The sequence below is a fragment of the Tasmannia lanceolata genome, unplaced genomic scaffold (genome assembly GCF_043159265.1).
Source record: "Tasmannia lanceolata isolate RefF3 unplaced genomic scaffold, GAP_Taslan_0.1 ptg000007l, whole genome shotgun sequence".
NCBI classification, from domain to species: Eukaryota; Viridiplantae; Streptophyta; class Magnoliopsida; order Canellales; family Winteraceae; genus Tasmannia; species Tasmannia lanceolata.
In genome coordinates, this window is record NW_027518684.1 from 12,221,045 (window position 1) to 12,239,449 (window position 18,405).

Genomic DNA, 18,405 nt, shown 5'->3' on the forward strand with positions numbered 1-18,405 from the left:
CATTTGACACACTAGTATGTCGATTTCGAGATAAGGGTATTTCTAGTCATTCTCCACCCACCACAAGTTCATGATCCAAGCGTAACCACTGTCATAATTTCCCCATATCAACACACGCATCATGTGACCGAGTGAGGTAAAGTAAAAAAAAAAAAAAACCACCAGCAATCAGAAATTCCTCATCTTAAGACATCCTCTCTCCATATTCAGTTGCAGAGAGACTAAGAGGAGATTCGAATTAAAAAACGATAAGTGTTTCGTTTCATGGGAGTTTCTCGCGCGTTTCGTTTCACGGAAGCTTCTCGCGTAGCCACTAAAAACTAGAATGCATACAAAAGCCGAAAGAGGGATTCGGCTGGGCTTTTAACGGAACGGAAAAGTCAAATACATGGTTAATGAGTGTTATTATTTTGTCTCTTATCTTTCTCAAGTGGATTTAAATGAGGTTTGGAATCCGGTCTTTTTCTGAGTAAAAAGGAGATAGAATATAGTCTTTGCTAAAGCGAAGGATCTGATCTCTGGCAAGCGTATGAGAAGGTGAGGGTTTCTTTTGTTTTTTTTTTATCTCTCTTGAGTCCTCTCTTCTTTTTTTTATAGATCTGGCTTTTGATTTCGTTTATCTGTACTTTCAACTGGTTTTTGAGATTTTTCTTTGATTTTTTCTGAACTTGTGCAGAGATTTGAGGCAGATCTCTAATCTCGCTTCATTTTCATGATTTCTTTGTAGTTTTCGTGCCAAAATATTGAGAAATGTTTTAAATGTCTATTTTTTTTCAGAAATTCTCCAGTTTTTCTCAGATTATGAAGATATCCTGTCAAAGATCTTCGTGTTTGCCTCTTTTTTAGGTTTTTATTCTGATCTGTCCTAAAATTTTCTCGTTTTGCTCTATTTCTATGTAATTTTCTCTCTTTCCGTCGAAAACACGAAGATCTTTTCTCATTTAGCTAATAATTTCGTGTTAAGCTCCCTTTTTATCTCTCTCTGTCTGTTTTTTTTTGTTATTCTCTCTACTTATTCGCATTAATCAGGCAAAAATTTGTCGGTTTGCTTGTTTTCAGAGGATTCGGTTGTTTTTCTTGCAGATCTGTTGAGGAGACCTTATCTACTATAATCTATTATAAAAGACGAACACGAAAATCTCGTATTTAAAGCTCATCCGAAATAACTGTCATAGATCTCTTACAGATTTACTGAAACCTTCTCTAATCTGTTGAATTTACTGAGCTTTGATCCGTGGGAATTTTGTCCGTGGTGTTGGCACTCCGTTTGCCTTCCTGTTCCCTGCTGTTTTATCAGGTGAGACCTCTAGCCCTATTTTTTCGGTCAGGAGCGCATGTTATTTCTTTTCATTAGGTTCTAAAATAAGCCGACTGACAGGTGTGCGAGTATCTCATTGGAATCTGAAAAACTGCTAATTTTTTTGTCCTTTATTCATATATTCTCATTTAGCAGCTGTTTGTAGGTTATTCTTTCATGGGTTTCGACATAACTTGCATCATACATAAGTATGGAGCATATTTTCATTGAAAATTGCGAACTTAGGGGCCTTTTGGATAGTGCTGATTTTAGAATCCAGGTTTTTAGTTTGAAAACAGTGTAAAATATGGTTCATGATCCAGATGCTGCATGCTGTCCTGGCAGCGTTGGCAGCGTTTCTTGGATTTTAAGTAAGAAAACCAGGTTTTACAAACCTCTCCCCCATCATGAGATTTCTAAAACCGGGTTTTCTTACTTAAAATCCAAGAAGCGCTGCCAGGACAGCATGCAGCAGCTCGATCATGAACCATCTTTTACACTGTTTTCAAACTAAAAGCCTGGACTCTAAAATCCGTGTATCCGAACGGCCCCTTAGTTTTCAACATTTTCCCTGTATGAAGAGCTACTTTTATCTTTGTTTTCCTGAGGGATCTGATAAGAAATGCTTCTGTGACATTTGCTTTATGTGCAGTTTAACTTATTGATAAAAGGGTCCGTGATTACCGCCTAACCCAATTAGACTGAAAATTTATGTGCGTAAGGAGAGGTTTAATAATTGTGGTGTGACACTTCTGTTAGCTTACTGGTTTAGATGTCGTTCCGTGACTTAGTCCGTGACGTAAGAGATGGTTTTGGGAGCTTGTCGAGGCGGGGCTTCGAGGTGAGGTTGTCGGGCCATCTAAGGGGGAAGTCTCAAGGAGCAGTTCACGAGTTGCATGGCCATGACCAGGCCGTAGTAATTCAGCAGAGTCGTTGGGCTAGCCTTCCTCCGGAATTGCTTCGCGATGTGGTTAAAAGGTTGGAGGCAAGTGAAAATACCTGGCCGGCGCGCAAGCATGTTGTTGCTTGTGCTGCTGTTTGCAGGGCATGGAGGGAAATGTGTACGGAAATTGTTAGACGCCCGGAGTTTTGTGGGAAGCTGACTTTCCCTGTCTCCCTCAAGCAGGTTATCATTTTATTCTTTCAGCTTGCTTATTTGTTCTTTGTGAATTTTACTGCTTGATTTTGATTCACTACTGTGTATGGGCCATAACGACTGTGGTTAAGGGCCATAACGACTGTGGTTAAGGTTGTCTCACTTCTTTAGTTATAGGGAGACATTTTTTCATCAAAGGGGATTTTTATGATTTTGCGAATATGGTCTCTTAAATCTTCTCGTGTTTGACTTTTACAGCCAGGGCCTCGTGACGGAACTATTCAATGCTTCATTAAGAGAAATAAATCAAATTTAACTTATCACCTCTTCTTGTGTCTCAGTCCTGGTAAGCTTTTTTCTTAATATTTGGTTGCCATTTAATTGTCAGGGCACCAACGATGGTTCTTGAATTTTCTTTGTTGGGTTTCAGTGATCTTATTTATAGTTACATGAGTGCCTTGTACTAGTCGGGGATGTTTTGTTTTACATACATGGCATGCTGATTTCACAGTGATGGGGTCTTCTGGTATTTTGTTTTCTTTCTGTTGTGTAACCCAAATATGGAATTCCATCTTTCTCTTCTATTGCGCTGGTGTTTTGTCAGAAATGATTTTTAAATATTTCCATTTACCAAATTTTCACAACACTGTACAGCTTTGATTACCTTGCATAAGAGCTAGGAATTTGTTTCAAAGATTTACACTGCTATGAAACACATGTACAAAGCTTTCAGGTGCAAAACCATTACACATTATCCTCTGTTTGCATGTCTATCATAATTTCATGCTGCACACATGGCCACTGGTTGTGACATCAACATTTCTCTTTATCACCTTGTACCACCCAAATTTGAGCCAAATATGTTTTTTTGCCACTTTTGTGACTCGGTACACATGTTGATTATTGTCTGATTACAGCCACCTCCAAACTTCCTTTCTGCGAATAATCAAAACCCTGTATCAGGTGCCAACTTGGTGCCACAAAAAAACTTTTTTTTTGAAGATGACATTTAGTACCAAAAATCTGAAATTACATACAAGGGACAGATGTCCCCTAAAACATACATGTGAATGAACCACCCAAACTACACAGGAGGTAACATTAAAGTATAGTGCCACACAAAAACTAGATCCAGGCTCTTTTTTTCAATAGGATCTGGACAATTTGATGGATTTTCTTTTGTTTAAACAAAAAAAAAAAAAATGAAAACTAAATGGAAATGCTACATCAACAAACTATGAGGGATTTCCTTTCCTCTTTCATTGACCCATGTTAGTGCCGTAGTGGAGCTTTGGCTCTTGCTTCTGTCAATGCTTTATCAAGAAACTTTCATGCTCCACTAATTCTGACTGTTTTATTGTTTTTTTCTGCTATGTACTCTTTTAATCATGAAATACCTTTACCTGATATAAGCTTATTGCAAAATATGCAAATGGTTGTATTTCGTTTTTTTTTTTTTTGAAAATTAATGGATGGTATCTTTTTTGAATCCATCGCTTTGATGAATGCATTGGAAGGCGATGTTGATTGAAAAATTGAAGAAAAAACCTTGTCTTGAAGCTTCGGGTAGGGTTTTGAGAAAAAAGATAGAATTCAATGTGTTTTAACCACTCCCCCCCCTTCCCCTTCATTTGGGAGGGTTAAAAGATGCCAAGCGCTTTTCAAACATTTATCAAATTATCACTATAGAAGTCTAAATGAGGAAAATAGAAAAAAAATCCGTAAATAGAAAATCTGGAAAATTTACAGAATTCCTGCATGGTTTTTTTTCCCCTGTTTTGTGCAAAGGCATAACCAGACCGGATTCGTAAACAAAGTCTTTTGTTTTGTGTTTTTGTTTCATTTTTTGAAACAGAATGGAACGTTTCATTATTGTTAACGTTTTCAAGTCATAATTCATAACACGTGAAAATAAACCTCTTTCCAAGGCTTCCGGCATATACGGTTGTTGATATTTGGACATATGCAAATAATATTCCTTATGCCATTCAGAGTGCCATTCTTCTCTCTCCTCTATGTTCACGACATTCATTAAAATCTCCCAGCAGGCAAAAGGGCTAGTGATCTAGTCCCGAGACAGTTTAGACTCGTACTGGATCATGAACGGATCAAATTCACCACTCTCTATTTCACATCATCCATGATCCATTAGCAGCATAATTTAAATTTATTTTAGAAAACTTCCAAAAGGAATAAGCTAATTGGATGTCCATAGCATTTGGACATTAGGTACAGTGTAAGCTCTCTTTAACTTACCAAGTTCCTTGTGTTCGAGTGTTGAACATTGTGAGGTCTACCTTGGGAGGTCTTGTGGTATAGTCCTTTGTTGTTGACTGTCCTTGTCCCGAGACCTTGTGTAAATATACCAAAAACAAAAAAAAGTTCTCTTTAACTTCCAAAAATGAAAGAATAAAACCAAACCAAAATTTTCGTTACACCAAAAACAGGAACAATTCTATGTGCTTTATTTGTTCAGGTGATTTGTTGGTTCCTCACCTGTCCATAAGTACCTCTTAAGAACAGAAATTCCTCTGGTATTTCTTTGGAACTTCTGCCCAAAAAATACGTATCATACCATTGGAAGCTCCGAGGATTCAAGATCGGGTGCTGAACAAGATTTTGAGCTAAACGTAAAGAAAAAATTAGTTCCACACGAAAAAAGATAACTGAAAATGGTAAGTAAATGAGCTAAACAGATTATGCTTGTAAATTTGGAGCCTGCTTTTTTCGAATGATTATGTGGTAAGTAAATGAGCTAAACAGATTATGCTTGTAAATTTGGCGCCTGCTTTTTTCGAATGATTATGTGGTAAGTAAATGAGCTAAACAGATTATGCTTGTAAATTTGGCGCCTGCTTTTTTCTAATGATTATGTGTATGGTTTTCAAATGGAGGTATTCCCTCATTTGTTTTTGGCTTGCTGCTATTTATGTATTTAGGTATAATTTAGTTCTTCAATGTTGCAGCCTTGCTTGTTGAAAATGGGAAGTTCCTCCTCTCCGCAAAAAGAAATCGGCGAACCACTTGTACAGAGTATGTCATCTCCATGGATGCGGACAACATATCAAGATCAAGCAGCACTTACATTGGAAAACTAAGGTAATAAAAACCACATATAATTCATAACCTTCGTTTCTTTTTATTGTCTTGTATGCAGGTTCGAACTTTACCTCCTTGTATGCAAAAATTTCGATATCTTCCACACCATTCGTGTTTCAAATAAGAACATTCAGCGGCTAGGAACATAGACAACATCATTTGTTTGATACTTTTAAGATATTAGTAGTCATATTTTGAAAACCAAGTTGCATCATTCATGTTAATGCTCATTACCTCCATTTCCAGGTCAAATTTCCTAGGCACAAAGTTTATAATTTATGATACTCAGCCCCCACATGCTGGTATGGTTGTCTCTCCACCCGGTCGCTCGAGCCGTAGATTCTACTCCCGGAAAGTCTCTCCAAAACTCCCCACTGGAAGCTACAACATCGCCCAGCTCACATACGAGCTGAACGTACTAGGCACCCGAGGCCCACGTCGGATGCACTGCACCATGCACTCCATCCCTGCCTCTGCCCTTGAACCTGGCGGGTCTGTCCCCGGCCAACCCGAGCTCCTTCCCGGGTCACTTGAGGATTCTTTCAGGAGCATCTCCTTCTCAAAATCCATTGACCAGTCAATCGAATTCAGCAGTTCGCGATTCTCCGACATTTCCATTACCCGAGAAGACTACGAGGAGGGCAAAGAGAGGCCACTAGTTCTTCGTAACAAGGCGCCAAGGTGGCATGAACAGTTGCAGTGTTGGTGTTTGAATTTCCGGGGGCGAGTGACCATTGCCTCAGTTAAAAACTTCCAGCTGATTGCCGCAAATCAACCGGCCGCCGGAGCTCCGACTCCGTCTCAACCGGCCCCACCGGAGCACGATAAGATCATACTTCAGTTTGGTAAGGTTGGGAAGGATCTGTTTACCATGGATTATCGCTATCCTCTATCAGCTTTTCAGGCTTTTGCAATCTGCCTAAGCAGCTTTGACACCAAGTTGGCTTGTGAATAGGTTGAAGTAGTAAGAAAACAGAAAAAAAGTAGGTATTATTGATGGTGTAACCTAGTAACACTATGGTGCAGCAAATAACTGTGCTGGTTAGAGCCAAATCTACTTTCGTGCTTATTGAGTTTTTTTTTGAGCGATGATATTTTCACTCCCCCGGCATTACGCATGCCCCTCCCCTATAACGTGATTTGACGTCAAGAGGCGTTAAAGTTGCCCACTTTTCACTTCAAAATTCAAATAATCACGTTGTAAGGGAGCGCATGCGTAACACAGGGGGAGTGAAAATATCACCTCCCTTTTTGTTTCCCCTTTTGTCTGTTTCTTTAAAAAAGATCTTTGCATTTGATTTTTCTTTTTAATGTTGTTTATGTTCAATTGTTTTTGCAATTTCAGATCGGATCCGTGTTCTGAATGGTGACTGGAAGGTAGAGCTGATCCTTTACTTTATATTTTCAATGCGCGGTTTCAGTTCCATGCAAGTAGAACAGTCTTTTTACTGAAATTTTGCATTTTTGGCAAAGAAGACTGGCTACGAACAACTGATACAATCACACCACAGTCGATCAATTTTGGACTCAAAGTGGTTTCTCAAAATCCATAACAAACAAAAATTTATGTTTAATTTTGAATCCAATAATCAGATTTGGACTCATAATCGGTTCTTAAAATTCAAAACAATCATGTTCTTTTTAGATTTTGAGAATTGATTTTCAGTTAAAAACTTATTGGACTCAACTTCGTGTTTCATTTCGAGTCCAATACTCAATTCTCGAAGTCCATAAAGAACATGGCTAAATGTGTTTTGGTTCCATGATAATCCTCATTGTACCCTCTAATTTTGAGTCTGATAATTGGTTTTGGACTAAAAATCAACTTGAAGTCCCAAAAGATTTAGGGTCTAAATGAGTTTTGGTTCCATGGTCATCCTCATTATGCCCTCTCAAGCGAGTGGTGTGAACAGTCATATTATCATGTAACATGGTAAATTGTTGTCAAGAAAGAAACTCAGAGGTATGATCAGTGAGTTAATCTTTTTGTTGAAATGAACCACACATCAAGGTACTTGCTACCCGCTTTGATATGTACTTTGTAGAAGCTCATTTTTGTTTTGGATTTGGAGAATCGATTGGGAGTACAAAACTGATTATTAGACTCAATGTTACGTTTAAATTTGAGTCCAATAATCAGTTTTGGCCTCACAGGAATTGCAAAAGAGGACCACTAATCTGAACGGCGCTTCCATTGGAAAATCTCTCCAAAATGATTTTGTATTTTAAAAGTATAGGGTTATGTAAACAAGATCACATTTGATTACTACGACAACATTGCTTAGTAAGGTTAGGCAAGTTTTTATCACATTTGTTTTAGGGAAATGATATCAACACTCACATGTTTTAATAAGAGGCGCTCAAATCTCTCGTCTTTTAGTATTTAAAAGACACTGCAAATGTGCACTTGCATACGAATAGCTCTAAATGTGCGCTTGCATACAAAATAAAGCCGTAATGACATGCTGTACTGAAGTAGAGAATGCTATTTGCACTAGCTGTGCCGCTCCTCGCATTTTGTCTATTCTTTAGGGATATGTTCTAACCCCCACCCCCTTTTCCCTGGGACAGCCCCTTGTAGTGTAAAATACTAATCATACATACACTACAGTGGGGGTAAAGAGAGTAGGAGAGTGCGAGTTAGAGAGGGCATGAGTCAGGAGGTGGTGCTTAGTGGGTGAAAATAAGGAAAACAAAAATATATGTTATATGAAGAAAGGCCCACACCATATAGTGTAAAGAGAGTAGTCCATTATTTTTCAAAAAAGTATGGTACGGCCCACACCATGGGATGATCCAAACCGTCCATAAGATGGGACACAATCTAAATAGGGTTGTGCCCCAAAAAATCATTTCCATAGGTTGATCCTAACCCTCCGATCTATAAAGGGTTGGATCATCCTATGCTGCGGGCCGTACCGTACTTTTTATAAAATAATGGGCTATACCGCCTTTCATCATATAATTTCTTCACCATTCGCATATCTTGCATTGGTCGAGCGCATTCTTCTCATAAACGCTCTCGCTAGGGTTTCCCCAAATCTCCATATCTCACTTCTCTCAATACCAATTTCAGCCCAAATTTCATAATCTTGTGCTCGCTTTGTTAAATTTAGTCTTTTGATCATCGAATCCGTTGAATTCTAGGGTTTCTGCCTCTAAAAATCCCTAGATCTGTTGAATCCATGGTCCGATTAGGGTTTTATTTGAAAATTTTCGTTTAGTTTCTGTATTACCAATCTTTAAGATAGATGTTTGGCGATGATCGATTAATCATCTTATTTTGACGCTTTCTCCCCTGCAAAAATGCCTTCTACCGATTATCAAGGTCGCTCGATTTTGAGTATTAGACGTGATCAGATCCATGCCATGGAAGGTAATCAAGATAATGTTCCCATCCAAGAACAAGAGCTCGAATCCTTCCAAAAACAAGTCTCCGATCAGTTTCACGATCTCGCAGCAGTTACAGGTGAAGAACTCCTCTCTTTATCATGGATTCATAAACTCCTCAACGCTTTCCTTTGCTGCCAAGAGGAATTTAGGGTTATCTTGTTTAATAACAAACAACACCTATCAAAATCCCCTTTAGACCGCTTGATCACCGAGTTTTTTGAAAGGAACGTGAAAGCGTTAGATGTCTGTAACGCAATTCGCGATGGGATTGAGCAGATCAGGCATTGGCTGATACATTTGGAGATAGTTTTGTCCGCGTTGGATTCGCACAATAGGGCGATTGGGGAGGGGCAGTTTCGTAGGGCAAAGAAGGCGTTAATGGATTTGGGTTTTGCTATGTTGGATGAGAAGGATGCTTGTTCAGTCCTTTCCCAGCCGACCCGGTCATTCGGGCGCCATAACACAAGCAAGGATCATCGCCCAATTGGGCATTTTCGATCACTCTCGTGGAGTGTTTCTCGATCGTGGTCGGCGGCTAAGCAGATCCAGGCAATGGGGAGCAATTTGACTCCGCCGCGTAATAATGAGATTGTGGCGAGTAGTGGGCTTGTTGTTCCTGTTTTTACTATGAATTTGGTTCTTATGTTTGTAATGTGGGCTCTTGTTGCGGCAATCCCTTGTCAAGACCGCGGTATTCAGTTGCATTTCTCTGTACCTCGGCATTTCTCGTGGGCTACTTCGATGTTGTCCCTTCATGAGCGGATTATGGAAGAGTCGAAGAAGCGGGAGAGGAAGAATTCAAGTGGCCTGTTGAAGGAGATTCATCAGATTGAGAAATGTGCACATCACATGACAGAATTGGCAGAATCAATTCATTTCCCGTTGACGGTGGAGAGGGAGTTGGAGGTGAAGCAGGGGGTGAAGGAGTTAGCTCAGCTGTTTAATGCTATGAAGGATGGATTGGATCCGCTGGAACGCCAAGTTAGAGAAGTGTTTCATAGGATTGTCCGTAGCCGAACTGAGGGTCTTGATTCCTTGGGAAAATCTAGCAATCCTGAATAATTGAATTGGTCCATAACTAGTGGGTTCAGAATCTTCAGATGTACAATTTTACAAGTATGCAATGCGTGTTTTAGATTTTCATTTAATGGGATGCAATCTGAAAGAAAGAAATTGATCGAATGTCTCCATCAACAATAAGGTTAAGCAGGTAGCGTTCTTGTATCTACCATTATACTTTCTGTAGAAAAAAAAATGATTGGATAGGACCTTCCTGTTATCCATGTTGCTATTATTTGGCTTGTTTCATTGTTGTACAATGTCCATAATTTTTTTTTTTTTTTTTTTTTTTGGAGTTTTGTGTTGTCCAATTTTGTGTTATAAACATCTATCTGAATGTTTATTTTTTCCCATGGCATACAATTTTCTTCAAAAAATTGTGCTTGTAATATTAATAGTCATCTTGATTTATCTTGTCATCTTCATTTATTCAGTTAAATTAAGTTTTAACTGATCATATTTGTTTTTGCGAGGACCGTTAGTTTAAGGTTGATAGCTACCCGTGGGAACAGACATTCACTTTGAAAATTTGTGTTAGTTTAAGGTTGATAGCTACCCGTGGGAACAGACATTCACTTTGAAAATTTTGTGCAAATTTGGTTCGTGCGCACATAATATCCACAGTCTATTAAGTCAGGGAAGTGATATATGCGTCCCTTTTTTTACTAGGGACAGCCAGTTGCAGGGTATCCATGACTGCAGAGAGACTGATGTACTTCACATGGGAAGGATTCAAGGGACCTGATTGCCACGTACACTGCAGCTGGCTGTCCCATGTAAAGAAAAGGGGTGCATTTATCATTTCCCTTAAGTTAGTATGTGAGGCATTCATGCACACCGAGATTCTCCGTAGTTCTTGCTCCAAATGACTTCTTCTAGACATAGACCACATTTATGCCCAATACTGGCAGCATGGAGACATTAGATAATGCATAATTGAATACTTCAGGTTAGTAAATGATCACAGGCATCTTGAGAGAGTTTCCTTTCCGAGGCCATGGTTGTCTGGGCAGCCTACAATTGGATGCTTAACTTTCTAGGCAACCGCATGTGACTAGGGGAGGTGAGTGTCACCCCTAATGGGGCATAATTGACATGCCAAACCTTAGACAAAAAAAATTCCCTTTTCTGTTTTTTGCATCGGACTCTTCGTATTCTAAAAATAAAGATATATGCATAAGGTAAGATATACAAATAATTTTTTTATTTGAATGGTCAAGAACTTTAATAAAACAGACTGAGATGGTCGAAAGAAGTACAGAGAAAGAAATCGAGAACAATACAAGAGAAAAACACATAAGATCAAGAAAAGCTAGAGGAGACTCAAGGAGGAAGAAAACCAAAATGCTCCAACTCCTCCAACTGAATTCCTCTCCTAGCTAAACTATCCGCCGCCCCATTGGCCGATCTTCTAACGTGGCGAAAACATATCGACGAGGAACCTACAATATCCCGAATCTCACCGAAGAGAGCTGTAAACCGCCGAGGGCAAACTTCAGAGCTGCACAACCAACGAATCACATCAAGAGAGTCCCTTTCCACCACCACTTAATCCAAATTTTCTCCCACCAACAATTTAAAGCCTTGATGAGCCGCACAAACCTCCGCTTCATTAATGATTTAATTCATTAGTAGACTATTTGTGAGGACCGTTAGTTTGAGGTTGACAGCTACCCGTGGGAACGAGCATTCACTTTGAAAAATTATGTGTCCACACTTGGTTCCTGCGCACATAATATCCAGAGTCTATTAAGTTAGTATGTCAGGTTCCTGTGCATATAATATCCACAGAGTCTATTAAGTTAGTATGTTAGGCATTCATGCATACCTGGATTCGCTGTAGTTCTTGCTCCAAATGACGTCTTCTAGACATAGACCAGATTTATGTCCAATACTGGAAGCATGGAGACTTGAGATAGTGCATAATTGATTACTTCAGTTTAGTAAACGATCACAGGCACCCTGAGAGGGTTTCTTTTCCGAGGCCAAGGTTGTGTTGGAAACCTACAATTGGATGCTTACTTTCTAGGAGGCTAAGGCTGTGTAGGCAGCCTACAATTGGATGCTTAGCTTTCTAGGCATTGAACTCTTTGTATGCTAAATGTGATCATCATGTTCCCAATGCTCTCATGGATTGCGTTAAACAATAGAATGTTTGAGGATATCATGACGTTGGCAAGGTGAATAGACAAAGTTATGGTGATTGTCAATTCAAACTGAAGTGAGGATGGAGTCGTAGGGGGCTGTGGGATGGGATGGGATTGTGGGAGATTTCTGCTGTATATGCCCTTTGGAATGCTCGTCCTGTATTATGTAGAAGGCTGTATATTCTTTCTTTATTAAATTCTGTTACTTCTCAATAAAATAAAAAAATGGTGAGGTAAGGTGACTAGTGAGAAAGATCAAGAGCTGGGGTTATTTAGTGGGCTTCATCTAGAATGGAGTTTTGGGTGGTCAGATATCTTGCAGACAAAGAAGAAAAATAGTTGTGCAATAGAAATCTCCATTGGCAATTTATCAAACTTAATTTTTACGTGAGTATGTTAGGTAATCCAGGACCACCAGGTATGTATAGAGAGTGTCGTCGAATATTGGGGTTGAGTTATTCTACTCATTTGGGCTGCTATAGGTTTTAAGGTTCAAATGAAGTGGTGATTTGTGCTTGTGGAAAGATTTAAGGCTGTTTTCTCTTTAGCTTGAGGGAATCTTCTCATGAAGGTTTATATGTTCTTGGAAGAGATTAAGGGTCAAGTGACCGTCCAGGGGAAAAAAGGAATAGGGATCAAGCATGTGGAAACTCGGTGTTCTTTTAGTCGTATCTGTTGCCATCCAATTAGTTGGGTGTGTGGTTAGCTAGAGGAGTGACAAGCATTATTTATTGGTAATACATCCCCCCCCCCCCCCCCCCCCCCCCCCCCCGCGGCACGCTGTTCTCTTATTGTAATGTTCCTAACTTTTCTTGAGTAAATGTTAAAGCATCAAATAAGGAACCGTACTTGTTTTGTTGTTTTGTTTTGTTTTATTCTTTTTTTGTGATGACTTAATACGCCACTGACTTCTAGAAAACTGATATAAAAAGAATGTAAATCTCCAATAGAATCCTTACGTCTCTTGCAAGTCGAAGGCTTGCAAAACCAAATAGACTAGAGAAACTATATGTATACCTGCACGTTCCGAGACTTTGCAAAAGTATGTGTAGAATATCTGTACTGTTCCACCAAAACCCCCAATCCCGCGTGTCTGTTTTCATGCAGAATTCATGGAAGATTCTGAAGATAGCTGTTGGAAAACTCGTAGGGACCTAGAAGTTTGGGAAAGGTCTGATCATGCCATTTTAGCAAACTTGACCTTTATGCCTTTTTAGGGACCCAGTAGTTATGGGTATTCTTCTTTGAATTTATATTTCTTTTAAGAATGTTATTTGAACAATTTTTTCCATTGAAGAATTCAAGTTTCTCTTCTATCTCATATTAAAAATAGATGGACACCAGCAGCTATGTAGCTCCAGCAAACAACTGAGGAGGAGGTGATGCATGTTTAACATTCCAAACAAGCATATAGTAAAATGTCTTATAATCATAACATGGCCCCATTGATGCTATAGGACCCATAAACATCAAGACCTTAATTTAAATGTTGCAAACTTCTCATATCTGGATTCATGGTATGACATTTCCCAAGCAGTTTATGCTATATAGTCTAATATGAGAGTGGATTGAAAGGTAGGTAAAGCCCCTCTGAGAATACAGACATAATATAGCATCCAAAGAACAAGGGACAAGAAGCCAAAGCATGAATTCCTTCCTCGAGTTTAGGCCATCGTCCTCCAAATCTAATTTTCGGCGTTTCACCAACCTTCCATTCTTCCTTTCTTTTTTCATCTTTTCTTGATACCTTACATGAAGCTTTTTTTTTGCTAATGATCCCTTACATGAAGCATAGCCATGAAAAGGGCTCTCGAAGGCACTCTCAGATCCTTGGCCGTCTTCTCATGGATGCGGGCTTCGAGGCCCTATAAACTCAAATCTCTTATCATTTGGAAGATTAATACCACATTTCTTTTATCATTCAGACTGGCTGTAAACTCAAATCTCCGAACTTGTATGCAATTCACCGTGCCAAGGAAAGCTCGAGGAAGGAAAGCAGCAAGAAGGATTGGAAGGAAAGCAGCAAGAAGGATTTGAGACTGGGAGGCTAGGGTAGAAAAGCTCACAGGCTGGTATCAAGGTTTTAAATTTCGGTTTCGTAAAGCGTTTCGGTCCTCACCTAAACCGAAATTTTCGGCCGAAATTTCAGGCGAAATCCACGAAACCAATTGAACGGCTATTTTTTCTCCTTTTTTATTTCGAACGGCTGAAATTTCGGGATAATATTAAATAAATATAAAAAATCTGGATTTTTGGGTGAAATCCGTTAAATTTCGGGATTTAAAAATTTCATCCGAAATAAACTACCGTTTTGTGTATTTCGATTTTCGCTTTCCTTCTCAACCGAAACCCGAAATTTCGGATTTCGGTCGAAATTTAAAACCTTAGCTGGTATTCAGATCTCATGAAAGTAGACTATGCAGAGGCGGAGCTTGTATCAGCCATTTCAGATTCAGAGTTGAGGGAATGCTGCTGGGTATCTGTGGGTGAGCTCTGATTTCAATAGATGAGGAACCGGCGACAAAGCTTGAGAAGGAACCAGAATCAAAGATGGACTCCAAAGGGGAAAAAGAAAAGGAAAAAAAATGAGAGGCAGTAGTCAGAAAGAGGAAAACACTACCAAAGCAAAATGCTCCTGAAAGTAGAAACCCAGTTTTGCCGGCTGACTGGTTCTGCAATTGCGGGTAACCCGAGGTGAACACACACACAAAAAAAAGACTGTAGGAATGGAGATGAAGAAGCCTGTAAGGAAAAAAGAATTAGCCTGAAGGAGGAGACAACAAGAGTGGCGGAAGGAGCCTACTCTGCGCTTATTATCAGGGGCAAGGAACTAGAAAAAAGTGTTCAAATTCTAAAAGGATGCTTGATTGGAAAGGTGAAAAAAGAGAAGAGGGCGATTGTGAATCCAAAAATGGGCCGGGTGGTTTTGGGATCTTCCAAATCTACCTAGGGTGAGAAAACAAGGACGAGGTGCTATTCCTTTTCTAATAAGGAGACTCAGCAGAAGCAGTTTAGGGAAGAGGGGGGAGGGCTCTAGGTGATCATCTTCTTCGTCTAGAACTGTGGAATCTGGTGGAATCCGGCGATCAGAACAGGAATAAAGATTATATGGGTTAGATCCTTTGGTATGCCCTTTCATGCGTGGGCCAATCGACTGTTGAAGCCTTGGGACTGTATTGCAAGTTAAAATGTGCTGTAGAGAGGATGGCAGCATGGAATATGGAAGAGCCAAGAACTTCGCGGAGGATTGGGCATTCCTGCGATCTTCACTTCGCCTGAAAGGTAGGGAGAGATGGTTTTCTGTTGGAATGGCCGGAGAGTTTGGAACTGATGTAGGGCTGGCAGCGAAAGCATTACAGAGAGATCGCCACGGCAAACCTTTTTGAGAGCAGGTGGGAAAAAGGTCTTGTTTATTCTCTCTCTCTCTCTCTCTCTCTCTCTCTCTCTTCCATATCTCTCTCTACCAAACTCTATATTGGTAATGACACCCCTACTTTTTCTACTACTCTACGAGAGAATTGCCGTACAACCAAACATTATTTACCACTCTTACTCTAATCTCTGAGTGGAAATTCTAGACATCTCCCATGCTTGTCTACTCCCTTTTGACTACTTATTCCAGTGCTCTCCAAGCCACCTTTGAGCAACCAAACAAGACCTTAAGGTTCTCTCGGGACCGGAATGCAGCAGCTGATCCAAAGGAATTGAGTTTGGACCGTGAGAAAAGCAACAGTATACCACATGAGAAGATGGGAAGTCACAAAACTAGGGAAGGAAAGAATGCCCTGGATTTTTTTATGGATGAAGCTCCACAGGAAGTTGATCTCAGAGCCAAGCTGAAAGCTGCATTCAACCAAGAAAGTTCTGAAAGTCCTTGTGTAGAATTTTAAGAGGTTGTTGCCCATGGTTCATCCTCAAAGAAGGCCATGGTGGATACGGAATAGAATTCGGGGACAGACTGATTTGAAAAAGAAAATTATTCCAGTAGAAGATAAGGAGGATGAAGGCTTTTTGGAGTCGTCTTCTGGAGAAATTTCCATTGAAACTGAACTAGAGTCAATGTTAGGAATGTTAATGGAACTGGGAATTGCTTCGGAGGGCAATGAACTTCAATCGTGCATGATGATGCTGTGGTTTACGGTCCAGCATCAGCAAGGATGCAGAAATTCCTCTGGTCAAAACTCAAGAACATCTGAGAACTGGAAAGGTCCTTGGTAGTGGGTGGAGACTTTAACATGGTTAGATTTCTCGACAGAGAATCACAAGAAGCATGGCGAAACTTTCTGACTTTATACAGGACAGTGAATTGGCCGTGGATCTACTGTTCGAAGGAGCAGGGTTTACGTGGACCAATAATCAATCAAAAATCATCTTATGCAGATTGGACGTCATACTGCTATCAAAAGAATGGGAAGAATGTTTTCCAATGATTCTGCAAAGGGTGTTGCCTAGACCGACTTCTGACCATTGACTTGTCTTGTGAGAGCTTAAGAGGTTTGATGGTGGACCAAGACCCTTCAAATTTGACTAGTCATTGTGTGAGATACCTGGGTTTGAAGAAAACATCAAAAAATGGAGGTAGGAAATTTAAGTGAAAAAGGGTGAAGGCTTTGTTATGGGGCACAAATTGATAGGTGTAAATGGAAGCATCAAAGGTCGGCAAAAGACGGATGAAGAAGAAAAGAAATTTACAAAAGAATGTGATATAGAATATTGCTTTCCTTGAGGACTCTTTGGAACACCTTCCTGCTCATTACACTTTCATCAATTGCGGATGAATATTATTAAAGATTATCTTGGTCACTTACATCAAAAATATTGTATTGGAACGGAGTGGCGGGCCCTTTGGTGCAGTGAGTTCATCCCTTCTGGCACATTTGGAATGAGCGGAACAATTTAATCTTTCGAGGCTCCTTGAGAGGATGGGGCAAGACACTGCTTGACATCAAATCCGATCTCATAGCATGAACGGGTAAGAAGACACCCTCTTATATTATTGGAGAAATCTTTATGGTTTGTTTGGTTCGTTTTGGTGAGTGGGATTTGTTTGGAATTAGAAGTCAAACGGGAGATGAGTTGGATGTCGGTCAAAGAGGAGATAGGTGGCGTTTTTCAAAAGTGGCGTTTGGTTGTAAAGGCAAAAGGTGGAAGTTTGTTGAAAATCCCATGCCAAAATAAATGCCACCAAAAAAACTCCGATTTAGTGGTATGCAAATAGGCTCTCATTTGTATTCCACGTCAGCCGACAGTCTTCCGACAATCCCAGCAGCCAAAAGGAGTTTTGGACCCAAAAAAATCAACCAAACACCGTTCGGCTTTTCAGATCCCATGTAAATGCTACAAAAGTCCCATTTTTTTGGCAACCAAACACGTTAAGGAATTAGAGGGGGATTTCCTTCAGGGAAAAATAAATTTTCAAGCGCCCCCCCCACTCAAAATGAATGAATTAATTAATTTTGATGGAAGCTTTAAAGTGAAGCCAGGGCCGACGGCGGTTATTGGTGGGCTATTCCGAGATTCAAGTGGGTGAGTAATACTATCTTATTCCGATCAGCCGGTGTTTGTGACTCAAATGAAGCGTAGTTCAGAATGTTATTATAGGGACTGAGATGGTTTCTAGGCAATGGATCCGGCCCTCTCATCATCGAAGGTGACTTGTCAAATATTATACCGTGGACAAGCAGTAACTCAGTGGGACCATGGAACTTAGCGGACATCATCGTGGAAGCTCGAGATCTAGTTGCTTACTCTTACTTCTACAAGTAATGCAGTGGAGGTTTCTCTTCTGTTTGCTTTTGTCTGTGATGTAAATCATCACCAATGCAGTTATTGCATGTAATTTTTATGTTCGCGGCTGTAATGTGCTGGGCCTGCAAGTATTGCAGCCAGTTGAGCATACCTCTGTAGTTTCAGAATGGGACATCTTGTTCCCTCCTATGTACATGGGTTTTGACCTGAAGTTACCATTCAAAAAAAGAAGATGAAATGCTTCAAAATGTGATATTTCCCCATCAATGGCTAGCTATGAAATGCTTTGTCTAGGGCGTGGCCCAGTGGTTCTTAAGCTCCTTAGGGTTCAGAGCATATACTCATAAAATAACTGTTATCATCTTAGCTTTCTGTCATATGTTTCATTATTTCAAGGACGTCTCTGTAAGGAACTATTGTGTTGAGCTCTAAACAGATTTCATGGTCAATGGTCTGCTGGTCATTCATATACCTGATACAATAAATGTTTTTGGCCTTGGGTGATTGACCATTGTAAAATTTTAACACCAACCGAGCTTAGTGTGTATATTGGTTTCGTTATTAGT

The 18,405-nt window shown here is 39.9% G+C and overlaps 1 protein-coding gene and 1 pseudogene across 2 annotated transcripts; both read left to right on the forward strand.

The window, feature by feature from the left end:
• The first annotated feature begins 230 nt into the window (after window positions 1–230).
• Window positions 231–6,803, forward strand: LOC143881918 (tubby-like F-box protein 8). 2 transcript variants are annotated; one of them, XM_077385259.1, is made up of 6 exons: window positions 231–537; window positions 1,084–1,297; window positions 1,950–2,423; window positions 2,652–2,739; window positions 5,360–5,492; window positions 5,739–6,803. In XM_077385259.1, exons 3-6 carry the CDS (start codon window positions 2,070–2,072, stop codon window positions 6,445–6,447), a joined length of 1,284 nt encoding a protein of 427 aa, XP_077241374.1. In that variant the 5' UTR covers window positions 231–537; window positions 1,084–1,297; window positions 1,950–2,069; the 3' UTR covers window positions 6,448–6,803. The 2 variants fall into 2 exon arrangements, with proteins under 2 accessions (XP_077241374.1, XP_077241375.1); XM_077385260.1 differs by lacking the exon at window positions 231–537 and having other exon boundaries at window positions 1,063–1,297.
• Window positions 6,804–8,162: 1,359 nt separating this feature from the next.
• On the forward strand, window positions 8,163–10,365 carry LOC143881919 (protein BYPASS1-LIKE pseudogene; annotated as a pseudogene).
• Window positions 10,366–18,405: the final 8,040 nt, after the last annotated feature.

Excerpts from the sequence above, each read along its gene's own strand:
- LOC143881918 (XM_077385259.1), top strand. The coding sequence starts at position 2,070 with ATGTCGTTCCGTGACTTAGTCCGTGACGTAAGAGATGGTTTTGGGAGC. Across the intron at positions 2,424-2,651 it reads TCCCTGTCTCCCTCAAGCAG|CCAGGGCCTCGTGACGGAAC; the intron begins GTTATCATTTTA and ends TGACTTTTACAG. Across the intron at positions 2,740-5,359 it reads CTTCTTGTGTCTCAGTCCTG|CCTTGCTTGTTGAAAATGGG; the intron begins GTAAGCTTTTTT and ends TCAATGTTGCAG.